Source organism: Chlorocebus sabaeus, chromosome 10, assembly GCF_047675955.1.
Source record: "Chlorocebus sabaeus isolate Y175 chromosome 10, mChlSab1.0.hap1, whole genome shotgun sequence".
Lineage (NCBI taxonomy): Eukaryota > Metazoa > Chordata > Mammalia > Primates > Cercopithecidae > Chlorocebus > Chlorocebus sabaeus.
Window position 1 is genome coordinate 48,345,149 of NC_132913.1, and position 20,773 is coordinate 48,365,921.

General features: G+C 37.3%; 1 protein-coding gene and 1 long non-coding RNA gene across 4 annotated transcripts in view; one reads left to right on the plus strand and one right to left on the minus strand.

Moving 5' to 3' along the window:
* The window catches only part of LOC140712572 (uncharacterized), a 72,537-nt gene extending 66,926 nt beyond the window's left edge, over positions 1-5,611 (minus strand). The window contains exons 1-2 of the long non-coding RNA XR_012094199.1: positions 5,432-5,611; positions 4,473-4,544 (exon numbers count right to left, since the gene is read on the minus strand). This is a non-coding gene — a long non-coding RNA (uncharacterized lncRNA). The remainder of the gene's footprint in view (positions 1-4,472; positions 4,545-5,431) is intronic.
* Positions 1-20,773, plus strand: part of TANK (TRAF family member associated NFKB activator) — a 103,465-nt gene that overhangs the window by 23,203 nt on the left and 59,489 nt on the right. The window contains exon 1 of one of the 3 annotated variants that reach the window (XM_073019757.1): positions 5,656-5,881. The exons of 1 other annotated variant lie outside the window; for it this stretch is intronic. In XM_073019757.1, the coding sequence (XP_072875858.1) occupies positions 5,835-5,881 (47 nt within the window). In that variant the 5' untranslated portion in view covers positions 5,656-5,834. Of the gene's footprint in view, positions 1-5,655; positions 5,882-20,773 lie in introns of those variants that run through there. One more of the 3 variants, XM_073019758.1, reaches the window with a different exon arrangement.

Genomic DNA, 20,773 nt, shown 5'->3' on the forward strand with positions numbered 1-20,773 from the left:
CTTTATTATGTGGACAATGTTTTCATTTCTTTCTTCCTCTATTAACATAAAAATTAAGTGTATACTTTTGTTTTTGAGACAGTCTCACTCTTTTACCCAGGCTAGAGTGCAGTGGTGCCATCTCAGCTCACTGCAACCTCCGCCTCCCAGGTGCAAATGATTCTTGTGCCTCAGCCTCCTGAGTAGCCAGGATTACAGACATGTACCACAACACTTGGCTAATTTTTGTACTTTTAGTAGAGACAAATTTTCTCCACGTTGGTCAGGCTGGTCTTGAACTCCTGGCCTCAAGTGATCCGCCTGCCTTGGCCTCCCAAAGTGATGGGATTACAGGTGTGAGCCACCATGCGCAGCCAAAAACAAGCGTACACTTTTAAATTCTACTTGTAGTTATTTATCTTCACAGTAAAAAAACTAAAATGATACATCTTCAATTATTATACTTAGAATGAGATCCTGTAATTTTCTTATTTCTATATATAGATGAGAAAATGAGTAAAATAGCAGAACACATTTACTTCCTGCCACCTTTCTCCCACCCACTTGCATATTTGTTGCTGTAATCAGAAAGTTGTGACCATATTATTATTAAATTATTTATTAGGTAATCATTTGTATCTTATGTGTCAAAAATTTCATTTTTCCATTGCTTTGTAATTGCAACATGTTTTTAATGGATCTATGTTTAAATTATTTCAAATGTTTTCTAATATTTATTTTATATCAAAATTCCACCTTTCTTGAGTTTTTAATTTTGACTCCTTCTTGAATAAGGGAAGTATATCTTCAATTGTTTCAGAAAATGGGTGGTATGATGTTTGAACCTTGAGGTATCTGAGAATGTCTTTGTTTTCCTTTTCTTGAATAAATGATAACTTGAGTAGGCAGATGCTATAGGTCAAATCTTCCCCAGGCAACTGTAGATGTTATTCTGTTCAGCTTTTGAAGTTTAATGCTGAAAACAAGTTTTTCTTTTTTTTGCAATTAATTAATTTTTTTTGCCACCTGGATTTTTGTTGAACTTTTTTCATACCTTAGATACCAGAAGGCTTCCCTCGCCCTCTCAAGACTGGACTATGGCCTTTCCAATGTGTTTTCAGAGTACCATATATTACCCCTAAAGTAAAATCATAATACCACATTGTATAATAATTGCCTGATTCTTGTATGTATGTCACCCACTATAGACACCAGTTCTTTTAAGGTAGGACTGTGTCTTAGTGATTTTTCTATCCCTAATTCTTTGCACATAGCAAATATTACCAAAATATTCACTGATTAAATTCATGAATTGATAGAGCATTTAATATTGAAATTTTTAACAAGATAGGTCATTAATACATTTCAAAACACATTGAGTCCTTTTCATTTTTAGGAAGTATTGTATTGGTTCAAAATATTACTTCAGATAGCTTCTGATATATCTGTGGTTGCCGTCTCTGTTCTATTTACCCCAATCTCTTCTTCAGGAAGAAGCTGGGGCATAATCTTTCTACCATTGCCTTTAATGGTTGTCACCTATTTGTACTTTCCATTCATATCTTGGAAGAGTTTTTCAAGCTTTTACTCTAATCATTGATTTATTATTCTGCAATACTGATTCCATCTTTGATTATGTCCAAATTATATGTGAATTGCCATTGCATGTTGTTCTGTGTCCTTACGGCCTTAACTTATCCAACTTTGGTTTTATTTCACCTTGTCTCTAGTTCTCTCCTTATCTTAGTCTAATAGCTTATCATATATTTCATCTCTTTTTGCATAGAAAATACAAAACAGATTCTCTCCATATACTTCTGCTTCTAGTAAATCATTTTCCAAAGTATTCACTTTCTTTGCATTTTGAAGACTCTCTTTCAGACAGCATAATCTTTTCAAAGGGGTGCTTTCTCTTGTAGTTACTTATTCCAAGCCTTGTGTCAACCTTACTACCTGAATATGTGGATTTTGGTTCTTGGCTCTTCTCATTTTCTGTCTGATGCTATTAGTTCTTCAGCATAGATGTTGAGCTGGAAGACATATAGACATGCACAGTCAACAGCTAACCTTTTGGCTTGAAGCTGACATTTATCAACTTTGTCACTGCAGGTCTTGGGCTGAGGTAAGATTCTTTACCTTTAATAGGTAGTTACTTTACTATAAAGATAAGAATTCCTAGTTAATCGGAAACAATGATTTGTCTTTTTCTTCATAAGAACCACATATGAAAAACTAAACCCCCAGAGAAACAAACACCCAGTTCTGTCTGCCCAACTCCTTTCATTATTAGTTTCCCAAGCTTGGATACAGAGCATCATACCTATCCACTCCCTTTGGGTTATTGCTGGTATTCTCCATAGCTCCAAATGGGTCACAGAGAGAGAAACTAATGGGAGAGATTAGGGCAAAGAGGTGTAAAATACTTCTTAGCCATCAGGCATAACAGTAGGGGCGGTGAGGCTGGTAGCTTCCTTACTATCCTTCCATACCAACACCTTTGCTTGCCTTCCAACAAAAAAGTACATGTCCATTTCAGCTTCACACTTCTTGCAATAAGTGCAATATCCTATCAAATTCTGGAACTAGGGTGCTTGTCAACAGGGTTATAGCTGCTCTTATGGTACTTTTCTGTGAGTTAGAAAAAGCACCTCTCTGAGAAGACACAGGCTGATGGAGGCAAGGCTTTGCAAGTGAGCATAGCCTGCTCAACCATACACAGTGGCCCTCGTTGTCAATCTGTGTTCCAAGGCCATTGTGAGTTCTCAAGTTTTTCTGATTTTTCATAAGCATTTTAGTTGGAGAGTCTGCAATATAAACAGCCAGTCCAGATGTCATCGTAAATCAGAAGTCAACCAGATTCCATTAATAGTGATATTTCACATCAAAGATTTGACTGAGAACATACCTGACATTCCAAGTCGTAGTAAGTGTTTATATTGGCAGGTTTCCTTGTCCTTAGATTTATATTCAGAATTCTCAATAAATTATTAAGCAGTTTTAAAACTAGGATTCAAAATATTTTTGAGACACAGTCTCTCTCTGTTGCCCAGGCTGCAGTGCAGTGGCATGATCTCGGCTCACTGAAATCTCTGCCTTCTGGGTTCAAGTGATCTGCCTGCCTCAGCCTCCTGTAAAGCTGGGATTACAGGTGTGCACCACCACACCTGGCTAATTTTTGTATTTTTAGCAGAAACGGGTTTTCACCATGTTGGCCAGGCTGGTCCCAAACTCCTGACCTCAAGTGATCAGCCTGCCTTGGCCTCCCGAAGTGCTGGGATGACAGGCGTGAGCCACTGCGCCCATCCAGGTTCTAAAATATCTTTCAAAGGCCTGCAATTCCCCCATTTTCTTTTAATAATTAATTCATTATGATTATTATTATTAAATAGAGATGTGGTCTCACTATGTTGCCCAGGCTGGTCTGAAATTCCTGAGCTCAAGTGATCCTCTGCCCTTGGCCTCCCAAAGTGTTAGGATTATATGTGTGAGCACCACACCCGGCCAGTTCCCCATTTTCATGCCACCATACCCAACCTCCAATGCCACATCACTGCTCACTAACTTGAGGTATATAATAATATGAGTGAAGGAAAATTGTAATAAAATTATGTCATTATTTTAAAAGATTATTCCTCAAATAAATATCTCAACTTAATTTCTAACCTTCATAAAACATATTGTTTGTGAATTCTTAAAAAATCATCATTATAGGAAAAGGAAAATGTTTGATACCATTTTAGCATTGTTTAGAAAGTAATTCTACCAGCATTTATGCATATTTCACATATAGGGGAATTATGCAGCCACTTCTCTTCAAGACTACAACATCATGGAAGTGGAAAGAGAAAAACATATATTTAAGAAATGTGTATATCTAGCTTATTTCCTTATTCAAAGTTTTTAGCACCTCCATATTTCAAAATGCCTATGCATTCAGCTTTAGATTCTGAGTATATTACTAAATTCCACTATTTCAATCAGAAATCTTCAAACCAGCTTATTTAATTCACTCAAGCAGTGCTGAATAAACTGGACTTCATCAAAATTAAGACTTTCTGCTTTGCAAAAGATATTGTCAAGAGAGTAAAAAGACAAGTCACAAACAAGGAGAAAATTTTTGCAAAAGACATATCTGATAAAGGACTGTTATCAAAAAATACAAAAACACTTAAAACTCAACATTTGGAAAACAACCTGATTTAAAAATGGGCCAAAGGCCTTTACCTCCCCAAAGAAGATAACCAGATGGTAAATAAATAGCCATATGAAAAGATCCTCCACATCATATGTCATCAGGGAAATGCAAATTAAAACAACCATGAAATACCACACACATCTATTAGAATGGCCCAAATCCAGAACACTTACAACACCAAATGCTGGCAAGGATTTGGAGCAACGGGAACTCTTATTCATTCCTGGTGGGAATGCAAAATGGTAGCCACTTTGGAAGACAATTTGACAATTGCTTACAAAACTAAACATTCTCTTACCTTATGATCCGGCAATCATACTACTTGGTATTTATCCAAAGGAGATGAAAACTTATGTCCGCACAAAAAAACCTGCACACAGATATTTATAACAGCTTTTTCCATCACACTGGGGTGAGGGATGTTGATAATGGGGAAGGGCTATGCTTGTGTGGGGTCAGAAAGTATATGGAGAATCTCTGGACATTCCTTTCCATTTTGCTGTGAATCTAAAACTGCTCTCAAAAAAGGTTTAAATAATTTTTAAAGCAGTACCGTATTGTCATGTTTAACTCACTTACTTATTACAAGAAAACTATTCAACTAGTAAAAACGTTATATATAAGAAGTTTCTGTTTGTTAAAAAGATTGTTTCAAATATATTTAGACTTTGACTTTTAAAAGTATACAGCAACATTCAAGATAGTGGACAGAATGCACTGCACCTTGGCAGGTTTTTAAATCCTTGGACTTACTGGCCTAAGGAAAGATGTGTAAACATCCATGATTCAGAACTACAGGGAGAAATTGGGGCGGCCAGAACCTCATCCTCTTGCCCTAAAGGGAAAAGATATCTTGCTTGCGGTATCTAAGATTTGAATCTTAGAGAATATTCATGCATGGCTAGGAATTGGAGTAATGGGGAAGTCTTAATTCATGGGGAATTTTCTAATGAAGTTCCACCTCCATTTGCAGTCATTCTTCTTTAACAATTTAGCGAAAAATACTACTAGTTGGGGAGAAACCAAATGGGTATGTGTAAATGTAGTGTTTCTCAGAGTGTGGACTTTAACCACCTTTAATTACATACATTTACGAGGATCTGTTGAAAATGCAGGTTCCTGGGCTTCACCCCAGTTGCTCTGAAATGAAAACTGTAGGAGTCGGTTGGTGAAACTACATTTTGTTTCTCAGGTGATTCTTGTGTACTCTAACTCATATATAGGGTGATGTTATTTATTTAGTGGTTATTTATTTACCGGTTATTTATCGTCTGGCAAAAAAATCCAGCAAAGACCCGCAAGTGACCTTCACACTTGACATAGGATTCCCTTCCGCGGCTGACGCTTTTTTTTTTTTTTTTTTTTTCCCTAAGAGGCGGGGAGTTGGCTGGGCGGGGCGGGGCGGGGCGGGAAGGCGCTGGGCGGGACGGGGAGGGGCGGGGAAGAATAGCCCTGGGCTGGGCTGGGAAGGGCAGGGCGGAAGGGCCCTGGCCTTGTCGGGTGGAAGGTGAAGAGTTAATGGCTCCGCGCTCCGGCACTGCCCTCTGAACTGGAACAAAAAGCAACTTCCGGTTGGAGTCACTCGGCCAGGCGCCGGCGACCTGACGGGAGAGGGAGCGTACCCGAAACCGTGAACTGTGTGAGTAAGAAACTTTGTGAAATGGTGTGTCCGAATGCATCAAGCACCGCGTCGGAGAATTTGTCTGCGTAAGCGAGAGGGACGCGCTGACAGTAGGGGCGCCGCAGGGAGAGAAGCCGAGGAGCAGCAGAGACAAAACAGTTTGCAGTTTGGGGAGGGATTTTTTGCGGGAGAAACCACGCGAGTTCTTCCCCCGGAGCGGACTCCTTGGCGGGGAGTTTCCGGGCCCGCGATGTCAGCATAGAATCGTCGGCCCCTGCCCCAGCGGCTTCAGGGGAGGGGCTCGTCCCGGCTGCTTTGCCCGGGAAATGGGGGTGGCAGGGCCTGCGGTGTCGAGGTGAGCAGTGGACCCGCCAGGAACATCCCTGACTTCCCTTCGAGAGAGGGACTGCCTCCTAGAATCAAGTAGTATTCTTTCGAAAACTTAATTGGTTCTTTCTGTTGTTTTCCCAAGGTGGTTGCACAATTCCCCTCTGCCTTCCTGTGGGGTGTCATCATAGCCTGGTCAATGAGAAGTTGGGTAACTTCCCAGAGGGTCACGGAGGGAGTGGGTGGTCAAGGCAAGAAGAACAGAAGCCAACTCCGCCCGCAGTGGGAACCCAGGCGTTAGGTAGAGTCCCCACGCCGGTATGAACTGACTAGCAACGAGTTACAGGCAAAAAAACTGTGCTTGTCAAGAAGTAGAAAGCGGGGGAGGATAATCAGAGAAGAGCTGTGCTTTTATTATGCTATAACGAGCAAAAGTAAAGCAGCCTTGCTATGTAAAGTAGTGTTTATCTCACCTCACAGGACATGCTTTTGACGAGTTATAGTAAGGGAGAGATGGTAGTAAAGGAAGTGAAGAAGCGACGTGAAATTGAAGGAAAAGGAAATGACCTGCCTCCTTACCGCGGTTGGAATACACAAACGAGAGGTAGCAGAGAAGCAAGCAGTGTATTCTGTTAAAAAATTATTGTGTCCTCATTTGAGAGAAGAGGGATCCTCAAATAATACAACTTTGTGTAAAGCAGGAAGTGAAACCCTTCTCAGTCCTCTCCCCAATTGTAATCCAAGCCTTCCACATCTTTCCTGTATGTGCATAATCATGTTATTTTGCTTTCTTATGAAAATGAGATTATGCATACTGTTCTATAATCTGTTTCAGATTAAATATATATATATGGTGAAAGTCTTGCCATATGTAGCTCTATTTTATTGTAATGTTGGCGTGGTATTGCATTGTGTAGATGTACCAAATTATAATTAACTATCACTTACTATGTCCTGTCCGTATATCTTGCCCAATATTCTTCAAAATTATCTATTTATCATTAGAATACAGATTTCATTAATTCTTTGTGAAATATATGGCAAATATTTTCAAGAATTATCAATGCTTTGGTTTAAAATGCGCAGGCTTTTTGTCTCAAGTAAGAAGGTAGTCCCCAGTCAAAAATTCTTAAAATCTTCTCCTATATTGCCTGTTAATTCTCTTTTTATGATTTACTCATTAAAACATCCGAAAATGATTTTTGTATACTAAGATAAGGATTTTTTTTTCTTTGTTTTTGTGACTGGGCAGCCATTTTTCCTGAAATCATTTGTTGAAATCATTTCTCTCCCGACTGACTAGAAATACCTCCTTAATATAGTAAATTCTTATGTGTGCATGCATCTTTTCTTTAGACTCATCTGTTGCTTTGATCTTTTTGTCTCTTCCTTTAAAAATACCAATCTGCTTTGATACTACATTTTCTAGTAATTCATACGACAAGTCCCTCTTCATTTTTCCTTTTCAAAATTTTCTTGAATGTAATTGCATTATCTTTGAGATAAAATTTAACATAAACTGTTCATGCTTCATTAAAATACTCTGTTGGGGATTTAACCATTTTCTTATATTTTGTGACTGGTATGTAGATGAGTGTTTGTGTATCTGGCCAACTTTCTAAATTTATTAGTTTTAATAAATTGTTTCACTTGAATTTTCTAGGAAAACAATCATCTAATTATAATTATCTTATATCTTTCTTTCTTTGCTTTAGTGAATTGCTGGCTTCCCCAGAATAGTGGTAAATAATAACAGTGGTTCTGACCATCCTTTATCTTCTTAGTTTGGGGATTTTTTACTATGTCATCATTAAATATGAAGTTACTATTAATTTCTAATAAATTCTATTAGGGAAGTTTCCTTTAATATTTCTAGCTCATGATTTTTACAGAGAAGTGTTTGGATTGTATCCAAAGTCATTTTTCCAACTGGGGATTGGGGAGTGTCTATTGTATTAGATAGCACTTTGAGAACAATTTTAAATAATAGATATTGGGTGTTCATTTGGTGTGTATATATATTTCTTGTTGTGTTAAGATAATGTCTCTTCATTACTTCTTAACATTTTTATCAGGAATGGAAGTTGGATTTTGTCAAATGACTTTTTGACATCCATCATAATCTTTTATAAGTACTTTTCATCTTTGACCTAATAGGATAGTGAATTATTTTAGTATATTTCCAGTTTGTGAACCAATCTTACACATGGTCATGGTATAATATTTAAGTATATATTGGTTCCTTTGGTAACATTTTTATTTAAAATCAATAATTGAGATTCATTTCATACTCACCTTTTTCTGTTACTTTTGCTAGGTTTTGATACCAAGGTTGTGCTGGTTCCTAAAAAGAACTGGGCAGAGTTCCTCTTCCTCTGCTCTGATGTAGTTTAAATAGCCTAAGAACTCTGTTCTTTGAAGATCTGAAAGAATTCACTCATGAAACCATCTGGGTCTGATATTGTTCTTAAGACAGCAACAATCCTCAGCAAAATGGTTCAGAACAAACAAAAACTCCTTTGTGTAAATACAATTGAATGAAAGAGTCTGGGACACCAGTAATGTCAAGAACTAAGAGCACCTGCTGTACTGATGCTGGTTATTTCCCCCCCTACACACAACTTTTTTTTCATGGGCAAGGAAAAATGCTGTAGGTAGGCCGAGGCTGTTAAGTAAAATGTCTTGCTGTTCTTTCTCTTCCCTTCTCCAGTTATGTTACAGAAGCAAGGGTATTGCTTCTACATGGGCAAGTTTTGTCTATGCCCTGAAAGAAACCAAGAGTGAAACTCAACTGGGAAAGTATCAGTTTCACTTTGTTGTCATTAGTTTCCCAATTTTGCCTGGAAATTTCTTACTTTAAAGGTAATAACCAAGCTGACATTTTACTGTAGCCAAATCCTACAGAGGGTTTCAAAATGAGTGGGTGAAAAAATATACAAGCTTAACATGCTTATACTTATTTAACATGAAGTGAAAAACATTAGCACGGTTCAGGTATCTGCATGGTATGTGCCCACACATGGAGCAGTGCTGTCATCTAACAAAAGCCCACCTTTTTACTTGACTAATGGTTTACTGTTAATACATAGATAATAGTGTAAGTAATCTTTGATAGACTTTTATAAATGATTATTGCAAATGCTTTTTGATCACCTTCAAGAATATGACCTGAGACAGGTAATGTAATTTAGCAGTTTGCATCTGTGAAGTGTGGAGGATACCTACAGACACTCAAGTGTTATTTACAGTAGGATGGAGGCATTATGTGAATGCTTGGGTATTATATTTCCATTTATGGGCTCTTATAGCAAAAATAATTGGGGACTTGCCCTATGATGAAGAAAGACTGCATGTTTTTTAAAACCATACCCGTTGTCCAAAAGCAAATGGTAAATAAAAATAGCCTGTTGACATAAAGCTTTGCTATTTCGATGCTATGCATTAGCTGATTGACTGTTACTATTTATCCTTTTTGTTTTCTAACACCTTATAAGCATAAAATATTACTGTTTAATTGAAGTTCGTTTGTGTTCAGTTATGTAAAGCCTAGTTTTAGTTTCTATTTCCTGTAGGATTTATGCTGTGGCTGCCATTTCCCACCTGCTATCTCCTATGCTTGCTGCCATGGTTTTGAATCATAAATACAGGGAAAGAGGAGGCTATTATTTAGATATGTAACAAAAATATCTTTATAGTTCAGAACCAAGATTATGTTTACCTTCAGGAAGGGATAACAGAATATGAAATGAACTACCTTTTCAGTGAGTGGTTAATTTTCGAAGTCTTTTGAACTAAGTGCAGTATTTGGCCACTGTTCAAATAAGTTGAGGGTTAACTGATACCAAGCCCTCTGCAACTGAAAACAGGCTTTGGGACCTATGGAGTACATGTGTCACATTTTCCAATTCCTAATCCGTAAAAGCTTTTTAAATTGTGGTAAAATTCACACAACATAAAATTTACCATCTTAACCTTTTTAAAGTATATGGTTCAATAATGTTAAGTGCATTCACATTGCTGTGAAACCAAGAAAAACATTTTTAAAGGGACTTATTTTTCTTAAGGAAAAGAGTTTGGGAAGTAAACGATGGCAATTGTTTGTCTCATGGAAAATTTCCTGGACTGTAACTTTTTACCTTCAGAGATATATTCTCTATAAATGGTAATTATTAGTAGTAAGTTATGAGAGTAAACAGTTTGAGTACTAGTGATCTATAATAGCTTTTACTTAACACCAATACTTTTTCTTTGCAAAAAGAAGGGTCTACTGAAGATAGGTTGCTAACATTGAAATTAAAGTAGTTTAAGTCATTGCAGTAAGGAATTACTGGAAATTGAGTAGACAAAGAAAATTAATATGAGTTCCATTTTGATGGTTACTTAGCAAGTTGAAGTTATGGGAGTCTTCGAAATATTTGCAGTAGAATGAAGTATGGAGAATTGTTCTACTGAACAGCAAAACAACCCAATCAGGTAATAATTTTGCCAGAGAGTGACTTGCTATAAGGGACAGAAGTTAGAGACTTAGATTCTTTCAAAATAAAGGATTTTTTTTTTATTGCTTGAAGAAAGATTTTTGGAATCAGCAAATCAACTGTTACTGTGAGAGATTTAAGTGGTTTTACTATTCATAACCATTTATCATGTGGCATTTACTGGAATGTGATTTCATAACCTCAAGTATTTGGAATCCCAAAAGTAGAAATGCCTTTCCCTTTATATTGTTGTTTCTCAACCTTTAAAAATCCATATTTCCTTTCTGATAAACATTAAACTCTCACAAATCCTAAAGGATTGTAATATGTGTTCCTTCCCATACAGTCCTACTCCTCCTCTATACCTTACTGACTACAGACTTTCTCTTCTCGTTCCCTCATCTGTGAATATTATGCACAGTCGTTCTTTATATGACTCATGTAATAGATTTTTAATATTAACTATTTTAAAATTGTATATCCTTCCTCCCCCATCTTTAGATTCTAACATTGCTCCTACTCAGAGGAGAGGACACCCCTTTAAGATTACTTAGTTGAGTATAGCCCACTGAGCAGTGCCATGTCTGTGTTCACCTCAGAGGAGAACATCACATGCCTACTTTCCCTTTTGGTGTTACACTGTTTAGTTGTGCACTTAAACCCATAACATTTGATAAATAGTCTCAGAGAAAGAAGTATTACTGGAGAAAAAAAGGAAGTAAGGCAAAACTGAGACTCATGGGTGTGGTCTTTGACAGTGAAATATTTTTGCTCTTGCAAGATCACTTAGAAAATTTCACCAAGTTCTGCTCACGCCTGTAATCCCAGCACTTTGGGAGGCCGAGGCGGGCGGATCACAAGGTCAGGAGATCGAGACCATGGTGAAACCCCGTCTCTACTAAAAAATAGAAAAAAATTAGCCGGGCGCAGTGGCGGGCGCCTGTAGTCCCAGCTACTGGGGAGGCTGAGGTAGGAGAATGGCGTGAACCCGGGAGGCGGAGCTTGCAGTGAGCCGAGATTGCGCCACTGCACTCCAGCCTGGGCCACAGAGCAAGACTCCATCTCAAAAAAAAAAATAAATAAATAAATAAATAAAAATAAAATAGAAAATTTCACCAAGTTCTAACATCCAGCAAAATGGAGAACATGTACTGGGGAGCTTTGGGTTTAACCAGTGAGATTGTCTTGTTTATCCTGTTGCATTTAGCCTGCCAGCTTATGGAAAAACACAAAATTCAAATTCTAACACTGCTGGATTAATGACATTTAAGGTTTCTATTATATCAACTGCCTGGATGGAGCACAGAAACAGCGTAGTACAGTATGCTATGAGTATATTCATGACCAAAGTTTACAACGTGGAAGGAGAATAGAAATGCAGGAAGTTAGTTGGGGAATTAGCTGCTTGTGTTATATAACTCCTTAAAAGTGGAAAATGATCATAAGTAACTGTGAGTAGTGACAGTTCTCTTCCATTTCCTTTCTTCAGGTAAGGAAAACACACTTAATATTTTTGAGTGTCTTTAAAGTTAATCTTCCTAACCATCCAAAAGAGAAGATGTCTTGTTTATGTGTATATGCCGTGTTGTTGACTGATTTTTTTTGCTTTTTACTCCTGATGTGTTTTGTGGGTGAGGAGGCAAACATACAACTAAGATACAGAAAAGACAGGATGTAGTGGGGCACAGTGGCTTGACGCCTATAGTCTCAAGTACTCAGAAGGCTGAGGTAGAAGGATTGCTTGAGGCGAGGAGTCCAAGCTGCAGTGGGCTATCATACTCTAGCCTGGGGGGACAGAGTGAAGCTCTGTCTCAAAAAAACAAAAAGCCAAACAAAACAAAAACACAGAATGTATCTTTCATTCACTGATTCACCTCTGTATATGCTACAGTGGCAACTTTTCTGAAACAGAATATGTACTCTTATTCATAGCCCAAGGGATTGGGAAAGGCTGGTGTCTTTCTTTTCTAGGGCAAAGTGGAAGGGGTAGCAGTTACTCAAGGTGATTTCCTTTCCCTATCCTGAAACTGCTTTAGATTTGAGTTGGTCTCTCACCACAAGTGTAAACTCTGGCAGAACATTTACCCAGAAACAGAATAGGCTCAGCAGTTGGGGAAACCCAGCAGAGGGGCCTTGCCTGCCTCCCAAATTACTCACACTTGTCTCTACCACCTACAAAAAAAGTAGACCTTACTAAAGAATTACTAATCATCCTGGGGCCAAGATGGCGAAAATACTACCTTTAAGCCTTTGATTCTCTTCAAACGTGGAATCCCAATGTATATATACATAACTGATCAAAGCTCAGATGTTCTGGTTGAACAGGCAGTTAGAGGTGGAACATCATTTGGATCATACACTTTCAGCCTCAGTGCAGCTCCAGAAACACCATTACTTACCCTTGATTACTACTTTCTTACCCTTGATTACTACTTTCTTTATCCAGGATTGGTTGGCTATTATTTGGCAGCATAATAATGGCTGCCAAGGACAAGAGACTTAAGATATTGTATCTATTGTCAGACTAAAGAAACTGAGGCAAAATTAATATAGGGAGTTTATTCGGGTAAAGGTTGAGGACAGCTGCCTTGGACACACTTCCAGGTTGCCTTGGGGAGTGTTCCATTCGGCCCTTGTTGCAACCAGGTTTTTAAAGGCAAAAGAGGACAAGGAATGGGCTGATGCTAAGTTATTTGATAGGAATTCTCACTGGTTTACAGAAATAACATTGATTAGTGATTATACATTGTTGAACTATATGGTATGAGTTTTGGTATCTAATGTATGGCATTTTATGGCTACTTGTCATCACATAGTAGGTAGCTTCAAGAGGGTCATTTAGTTCACAGGGGAGAGTGATGTGTGACTGCTGTCACACACTCATATTTCAGTGCCTCTCTGGGCCTGATAATTAAAAGGGGTTTGCACTCCTCACATTAAAAGTTTTTATTTCTCACTATGAAATAAGGAGGGAAGTTCATTTTAAAAGGGGTGGAGGAATAAGGAGAATTAGAGAACCAGTACAGAAGATTCAACACCCAGATAGAAGTCCCAGACAGGAATACAAAAGGAAAGAAATTGCCCCCCAAAATTTTTTTTTTTTGAAATTTTGAAAGAAAATTTCCAAGAACTGAAGGAGGAATTTCCAGGTTGAAAGAGCCCACCAAGCACCTATTGCTATGATATAGTCCATGGCCAGGTATGGTCCTGAAATTTCAGAATCCTAGGGACAAAGGGAAAATCCTAATATTTTTCAAAGAGAAAAAAAATCGGTTAAGGCTAGGCACGGTGGCTCATGCCTGTAACCCAAGCACTTTGGGAGGCCAAGACAGGCAGATAACCTGAGGCTGGGAGTTCAAGACCAGCCTGGCTAACATGATGAAACCCCATCTACTAAAAATACAAAAATTAGTTGGGTGTGGTGGCGTGCGCCTGTAATCCCAGCTACTAGGGAGGCTGAGGCACAAGAATCGCTTGAATCCTAGAGGTGGAGGTTGCAGTGAGCCGAGATCACGCCATTGCACTCCAGCCTTGAGCAACAGAGTGAGAATTATACAAGATCAGGAATCAAAATGGATCTGATCCTCAACAAAAATAAACAGAAGCTAGAAGATAGCATAGCAAAGCTTTCAGAATTCTGAGGAAAAATTACTTCCAACCTAGAACTCTTAATCTAGCCAAACTATCAGTTAAGTCAGAGGGTAAAGATATTTTAGTTATGCAAAGCCTCAAAAAATTTACTTCTCAAAGACTTTCTTAGGAAGCTGCTAGAAGATTTGCATCACCACATGGGGATATAAAACAAGAAAAGATTTAGGAGACCGAAAATGAGGGATTCAATTAGAGAAAGAGATGGACAAAGGATATCTCCAAATTCAAAGTTAAGAAGGTCCCAAGATGAAGGCTTTCCATCAGGCATAGAGAGCAACTAGTCTAGATTGGAGCAAACCAGAAAGCTTACAGAGTGATTCCTCTAAAGAGATAGAATACCTGAAGTGTCTCAATGTGTTGAGGAGTTGTATTAGTGATAATAAGAAACAAAGCAAACACAAATTTTCAGGAAAGGAAAAGCATCCATGGTATATTGTTCAGCAGTGAATAGCATTACATAGTAATAAGAAAGTAAAAGCTGAATGCTAATCTAATGAAAAATTAGATATAACTGTATTGGGGAAATGGGGAGAATAGGAGGTAGGGAATGTTTAAAGAGAGCTGAATCCTAATTTTCCATGATGGGGAGACAAAAACTGAAAAATCAGTGGTGGCCATATTACCTGTTATTTAGAGATACAGAGATAAATACAAAAAAGAATTAGTCAAAAGAATTGTTGCCAAGGTGAAGCAGGAAATGGGGAGGGGAAAGCAGAGAACTACCGTTTTTCTTGTAGAACTGCTCAACTCATTAAGATATAGGTATGTATAGCTCTGATTAAAATAAAAACTAAATTAGAGGGGAGAGAGCTATAAATTGTGCTGTAGCAACAGATACCTAGATTTATCTGGTTCTTCTATTTTCTGATTCTCTGCCTTATGCAACTTATTTACCCTTTTGAAGCTCAGTTTTGAAGTTCAGTTTCCTCCTCTGTAAAGGGCAGACAATATATGCTTCTGCAGAGGGAAGATTAAAAATGGGGTAGTTTTATGTAAAGCACCTGCAAATAGATATTTGTTCCTACCCTAACCCCAGTGCTTCCTATGATCAAATAGGGAAGCACCTTCTTCATTGTTGGGATGATTGCCATTCAAACAGAAGACTGAGATTGTCCTTCTGATCCATGACTCTTTGTACCTCTTTGAATTAAAGGCATGTCTTTGAGATCTATCTTGTCTCTCAACTATCTGTAGATAGTTTGAGAATTTAAATAGAATTAGGATGATTAGAGTATTGATAGGGGGAACATCAAGTTAAAAGTGTCATTGCTACTTAGTGGGAGATGGGCTATGGTCAGTCAAATTTCTCAACAAGAACTTCAGTGCAAATGCCATTAATAGAGAAAACATTTATCATACAAGTTGATGAGTTGTGGAAGTTTTATGGAACCAAGATCAATAAAGTGCTGTTGCTCTGGGCCATCTGCCAAAGTATCAAAATACCGTTATTTATTTATTTATTTGAGAAAGTCTTCTACCTTAGCAACTGCTATTTTTCTTCCTAAATTCTATATACTTCTTATAGAATAATTTAAAAAGCAGATCACAATGGGAAAAAAGGCAACTTTATGAAAGCCTGTTTCCCTTCATTGGTGCATATTTGTATAGTGTTTTATAGTGCTTTCCAAACTATGACTTGACCCGCTATGGCAGTAATTTTAAATTTATCTTACATCTCCCCCCTGTACAAAATTAGATCCAGGAGTCTTAGACAGGGTTTGGTAATGTATTTTTTAAAACCACTGTGGATGATTCTAATGTGCTGACAGGTTGTGAACCAATGTTCTATAACCTGACTCTACCCCAAGATTCTAAATTGGGAGAGATGGGAGAACAGAGGTCCATAGAAAGGTTAAATGACTTGTTTACTCTCTCCTATCACCAAGCCTGTCTAGACTGGACATGTATTGTGTACTTCAACTCTAATTTTATCTTCAGTTGACTAGGCTTTTTAATTTAGAGAATCTAATCTAAATTGCCTTAACAGAGAAATTAGTACATTTTACACAAGATGTGGTCTAGTTAAAAATTTGGTTTGCAATCTTTATTTTATAGTGTCTTTTATTTTTTTCCAGAGACAAAAGGAAGTGAAACAGCAAATCTGAGTTTCTAATCAACTATTGCTTCCCCACAGTAGGTGGCACAGCAAGTGTTAAGATTTACTAGGTCTGAATATTCATATTTGAGGTAAACTGGTGTGGCCTTGAAAAGGGTAGAAAGTTGGGTAATTTTGGCACAGATGCAAGTTTGAAAGGTTGGTCTGTTGGGCTGCCCAGGGATTTTTGTAGGCTTCTCTTCAGGAATATTCAACAGTCTGAAGGAACTTGTTGCATGGTACTGGATTAAAAATATTAGATCTGGTTTTAAGCTAGTATATTAAAGTCATACCCTAAACATCTTCGGAATAACTGAAAATGGAGATCTGGAAATCTCTGAAACCTTATTTATTTTTTTATTCGAGTTCTCACAATTACTTCTAATAAAACAAGTTGTGACTTGCAAATCCAACAGCCTGTAGGTGTCCTCAGGGAAATTAAAAACAAGGGATATGAAGAGCTGTAGAGTCCTGTGCCAGTGGTTAAGAGCACAGAGTAAAGCTTTATAATTATGTAGGTTTTTGCCTGTTCCTATTTATCATTGGTAATGTTCTCAAGGCTAAATGGCTGCTCAGCTATTTTAAATGGTGATTTAAAGAGAAATTAGGCCCTTTTGTGAAAAGGTCCTCTATCTCTTGAAATTTCAACTCTTTTTTCATAGAAGAGCTCTCTTCCTCCATAGTGGTTTTTTCTGATACAGTAAATGACTCAGGGATAATGGAGGGGCAGCCAACCCATTAACTCATAAGATTTTGACTACTTCTCTTTCAAAACAACTTTACCATTTATGAATCTTGTGCAGCCTGTGACTTCTCTTACATTATTGTCTTGTGTTTTGGGGGACCTTTCTGAGATTACTGAAAATATTTTTTTTCAAACTTTTCTGTTTAAGACCAGAAGATAGATACAAACTCTACCACTCTTTTGAAAAATCATTAGTACTACCTTATTATTTATTTATAAATCTGGTAGAGTAGAAGATACTTAAGGAAAATCTTGCATCAAATACTCTGCCAGAATTGTTTTTCCTGTTATTTAACAGCGTATAAATGTTAACAAAGCAGAGCATTAGATAACATTTCTACATCTTTTATTAATAGTCTTTTTACATAAAATAACAGACATTAAGTGTCATACACTATTTTATGCATTTTCTAGTTTTCCTTCTGACCTCCTTCAAATAAATAATAAGTGGGCCTGTCCTCTTTTTTGGTTTATATTTGATAGGAAAAACATGTACATCTTGTGCTATAAGGTGGTGCAATAATGCGTAGTGCTTTTCTCTATTGTTTTCTTTTCAAAAATGTAGTTTTTTTCTTTTTTTTTCTTTTTTTTTTTTTTTGGTAAAACGATTTTGGCCTAATTGGCCATCCAAGGATGTACTAGTATCAGGGGATATTAAAAACAAGTCTTCAAGAATACAAACAATAGGGAAGGCATAGTTAGTCTTCATTTTTTCCTATAGATAATTATACAGTTGTTGCTTTTTTCCTCTTTATTATGATGTCTTTTCTAGCACTGTTGTCCAAAATTGGATTCAGTATCTTCCTTCTCCTGAATATTTTGTTTCTGTCTCTTTATGTCTGGCTATCACCACTTTCTACTGGGTGTTTTGAAAAATAATGGCTGGTGAACCATCTGCAACAAAATCACCTGAGGCACTGTGCTAGTTAGAATGTAGATTCCGAGGTCCCATTTCAGGCCAATTGATTTGCAGTCACAGGTACCTGAATTGTTGCCCTCTTGTCTATTGTGCACATCCAGTCGGCCATCAAATCCTGTAAATTCTACTCTTGAAATGTCTGTTGAATCCACTCATCTTTATTTCCCCTGCTCTAGTTCAAGCCCTCATCTTTTACCTGGAATACAGCAATAGTTGCCTGTGGTGTAGCCTCACTTTGTCTCCCTCACTAGTTTGTAGTCTGTGTTGTTATCTGTTCTGTCTTTCTAAAATATGTCTATCATCTCCTTGAAAACCTCTCCTTACTCCTTGTGTCAACATGTTAAGGACTAAATTTCTTAGAGTGACATTCGGGATCTGCTATAGTCTAGCCATAACTGAGTCTGCTGCATGTGGTTTATGTGGTCAGTGTACTCTACAGCTCTATGGGATGCCATTCCAATCATGGTCTTTACGTATGGTCTTCCCTAGGATTTTTGTAGTACAGCACAGTCATATGTGCTGACCCTGACTGTAGCTCATTTTGGCACCCTCACCTCTGTATCATCTCTGCACACATGCTAGACTTGCATAAACAGAATACTCACGCCCATCACTAAATGCACCATACTAACGACTCCTCAGGGCCTCTGCTCTTTCAGAATGAATGTACTTTTCCCATTCATTCTCTACTTGTTGAAACTCTTCTCATCTTTTGGGAGCCGGTTTAAGTGTCAGATCCTCTGTGAAGCCTTCCACAATCCTTCTTATTTTAATTCTTCCTTCTATTGAGCCTTTATCTTGTTTATACCTTTTGCTTAACAGTTTTCTTCTTCTTTTTAGGTAAAAGTTTGAATGAAATGCGTAAATCTCTAGTGAACCATTGGGTGAGGTCCTACAAATGTTTATACCTGTGCTACCCAGACCTCTATGAAGATGTGCCCAGACCTTTTTTTTAAACATTTGTAATTGACCTTTTGGCTAATTATTTTCATGTGTGTCTGCCTCACTCAATTATAAGCTTTAATTGGAGAAAAAGGCAAAGACCATGACTTTTTCTGTTTCCCAGGGAGAAAAGGAGTGCCTACTGTGTGTTCAGCACTGAACCAGTCTTGAACATTGTACCAATCAGGATACAGCTCAGTTAGTTCCTCCTTTAGAGACCCACAAAGCAGTAGTTAAACAAGTGTTGCCTGCATCACAGTGTTCTAGGTGGCTTGTCACCATAACATTCCATCCAACTGGGAAAGAGAAAAAGGTGAAAGGAAAAACTTGTTATGGAAGTTACACCCATTTGCCAATGACTAGCACATAGTCACATGACCACATGAGCTAAAAATCAGAAGTATTAGTACTATAAGAGAAGGGGAGAATGGATATTGAGGAACAAATAACGTCTTTTGTATATGATCTCACTTAAGTTTTACTTTTTACTGTATATATGGTCTCAATTTTTATTGTAACCCTACAAACTATGTATGATATGCAAACTGATGTTCAGAGTTCAGTAAATGGCTAGGAAATTGCAGATCTTGGGTCTGAATTTAAAGCCTGTATTTTTTTTTCTCTCAGTGAAGTGTTTAGGAGGAAATATATAAACGTTATTGAATAAACAAAAGTCACAGTAATTTTCACAGTATTATTTGTAATCACATATTTTTCATATCACATATTTTTACAGTATCATATCATCTCTTTACTTCCAGGACACTCTATATAACTTTACTCCTTGCTTCTCACCATTCTGAAATGAAATGCCCTAGCAACTGGTTTGCAATCAAGGCTTAATTTGTAACATAAATTAAGACAAAGCACCTACTCTTTTTAAATATATGATATCATTTATGAGCAAAAGTTTTTGTGCTCTGTATTGTTTGGTAATGCTATATAATTATAAAGTTAAAGGAAACTCTATTATCCAAACTCTTTGTCTTAATAACAAAGAAAATCAAGGCTGCAGAACTTGCCTTTTCTTTCATTTCCACCCCTACTTGCTTTCAGGCATCATGGGAAAAGCTTTAGCCTGATCTGTCATGTTTATAGTAACCATCATTGTTATGCTTAAGAATTGTCTCAGGTTTGTATGGTTATCCTGATCAGGACAATCAACCTGAGCAATGCATAAGAAATGCATATAATCCTGGCCTGTTTTAGTAAAGAATTGATGTTATTTAATATTAAAAACATTCTTATCGCAGTGGGAAACCTGTTTGAAAAAGGATGACTGCCATTTGATAATTAAATAAAAGGAATGGGTAAGATCACTCCCACCTATATTTCAAAACCCTATTCAAATACCACCTACCTCTCAAAGCCTTTCCTAAACTTCATAAATAGATGAACTTTCCTCTCCAAACTCTATAGCCTTTTGGATATCTTAAGATACTCACCTACTGTATGCTTCAAGTTACAGTTAATGGTACCTTCATGGGAGGAGATTTCATGTCTGTTTTGTTCTCACGGCATCAGTGGTATCTAGCACACTTCTGCTCATAGTTGGCACAAAATATTTTATCAAATAAGCGTATTAACCATAACACCTTGGGAGAGCACTTTGCAGCTGGCTTTAATGAACAATCCTTGAACTAAGAATTTTAAAGATTTAATCTAGTTCATAACACAGCTTTATAGCTATAGATAAGTCATTTAAGCCTTCTGAGCCTTATCAGTCAAACAGGAATATTAATATGTAATAGGAAATGAAGAATTGGTGAAAATACTTTGTGAAAGATACATAACTTTAAGATAGTACTATATTTGAATCCCTTG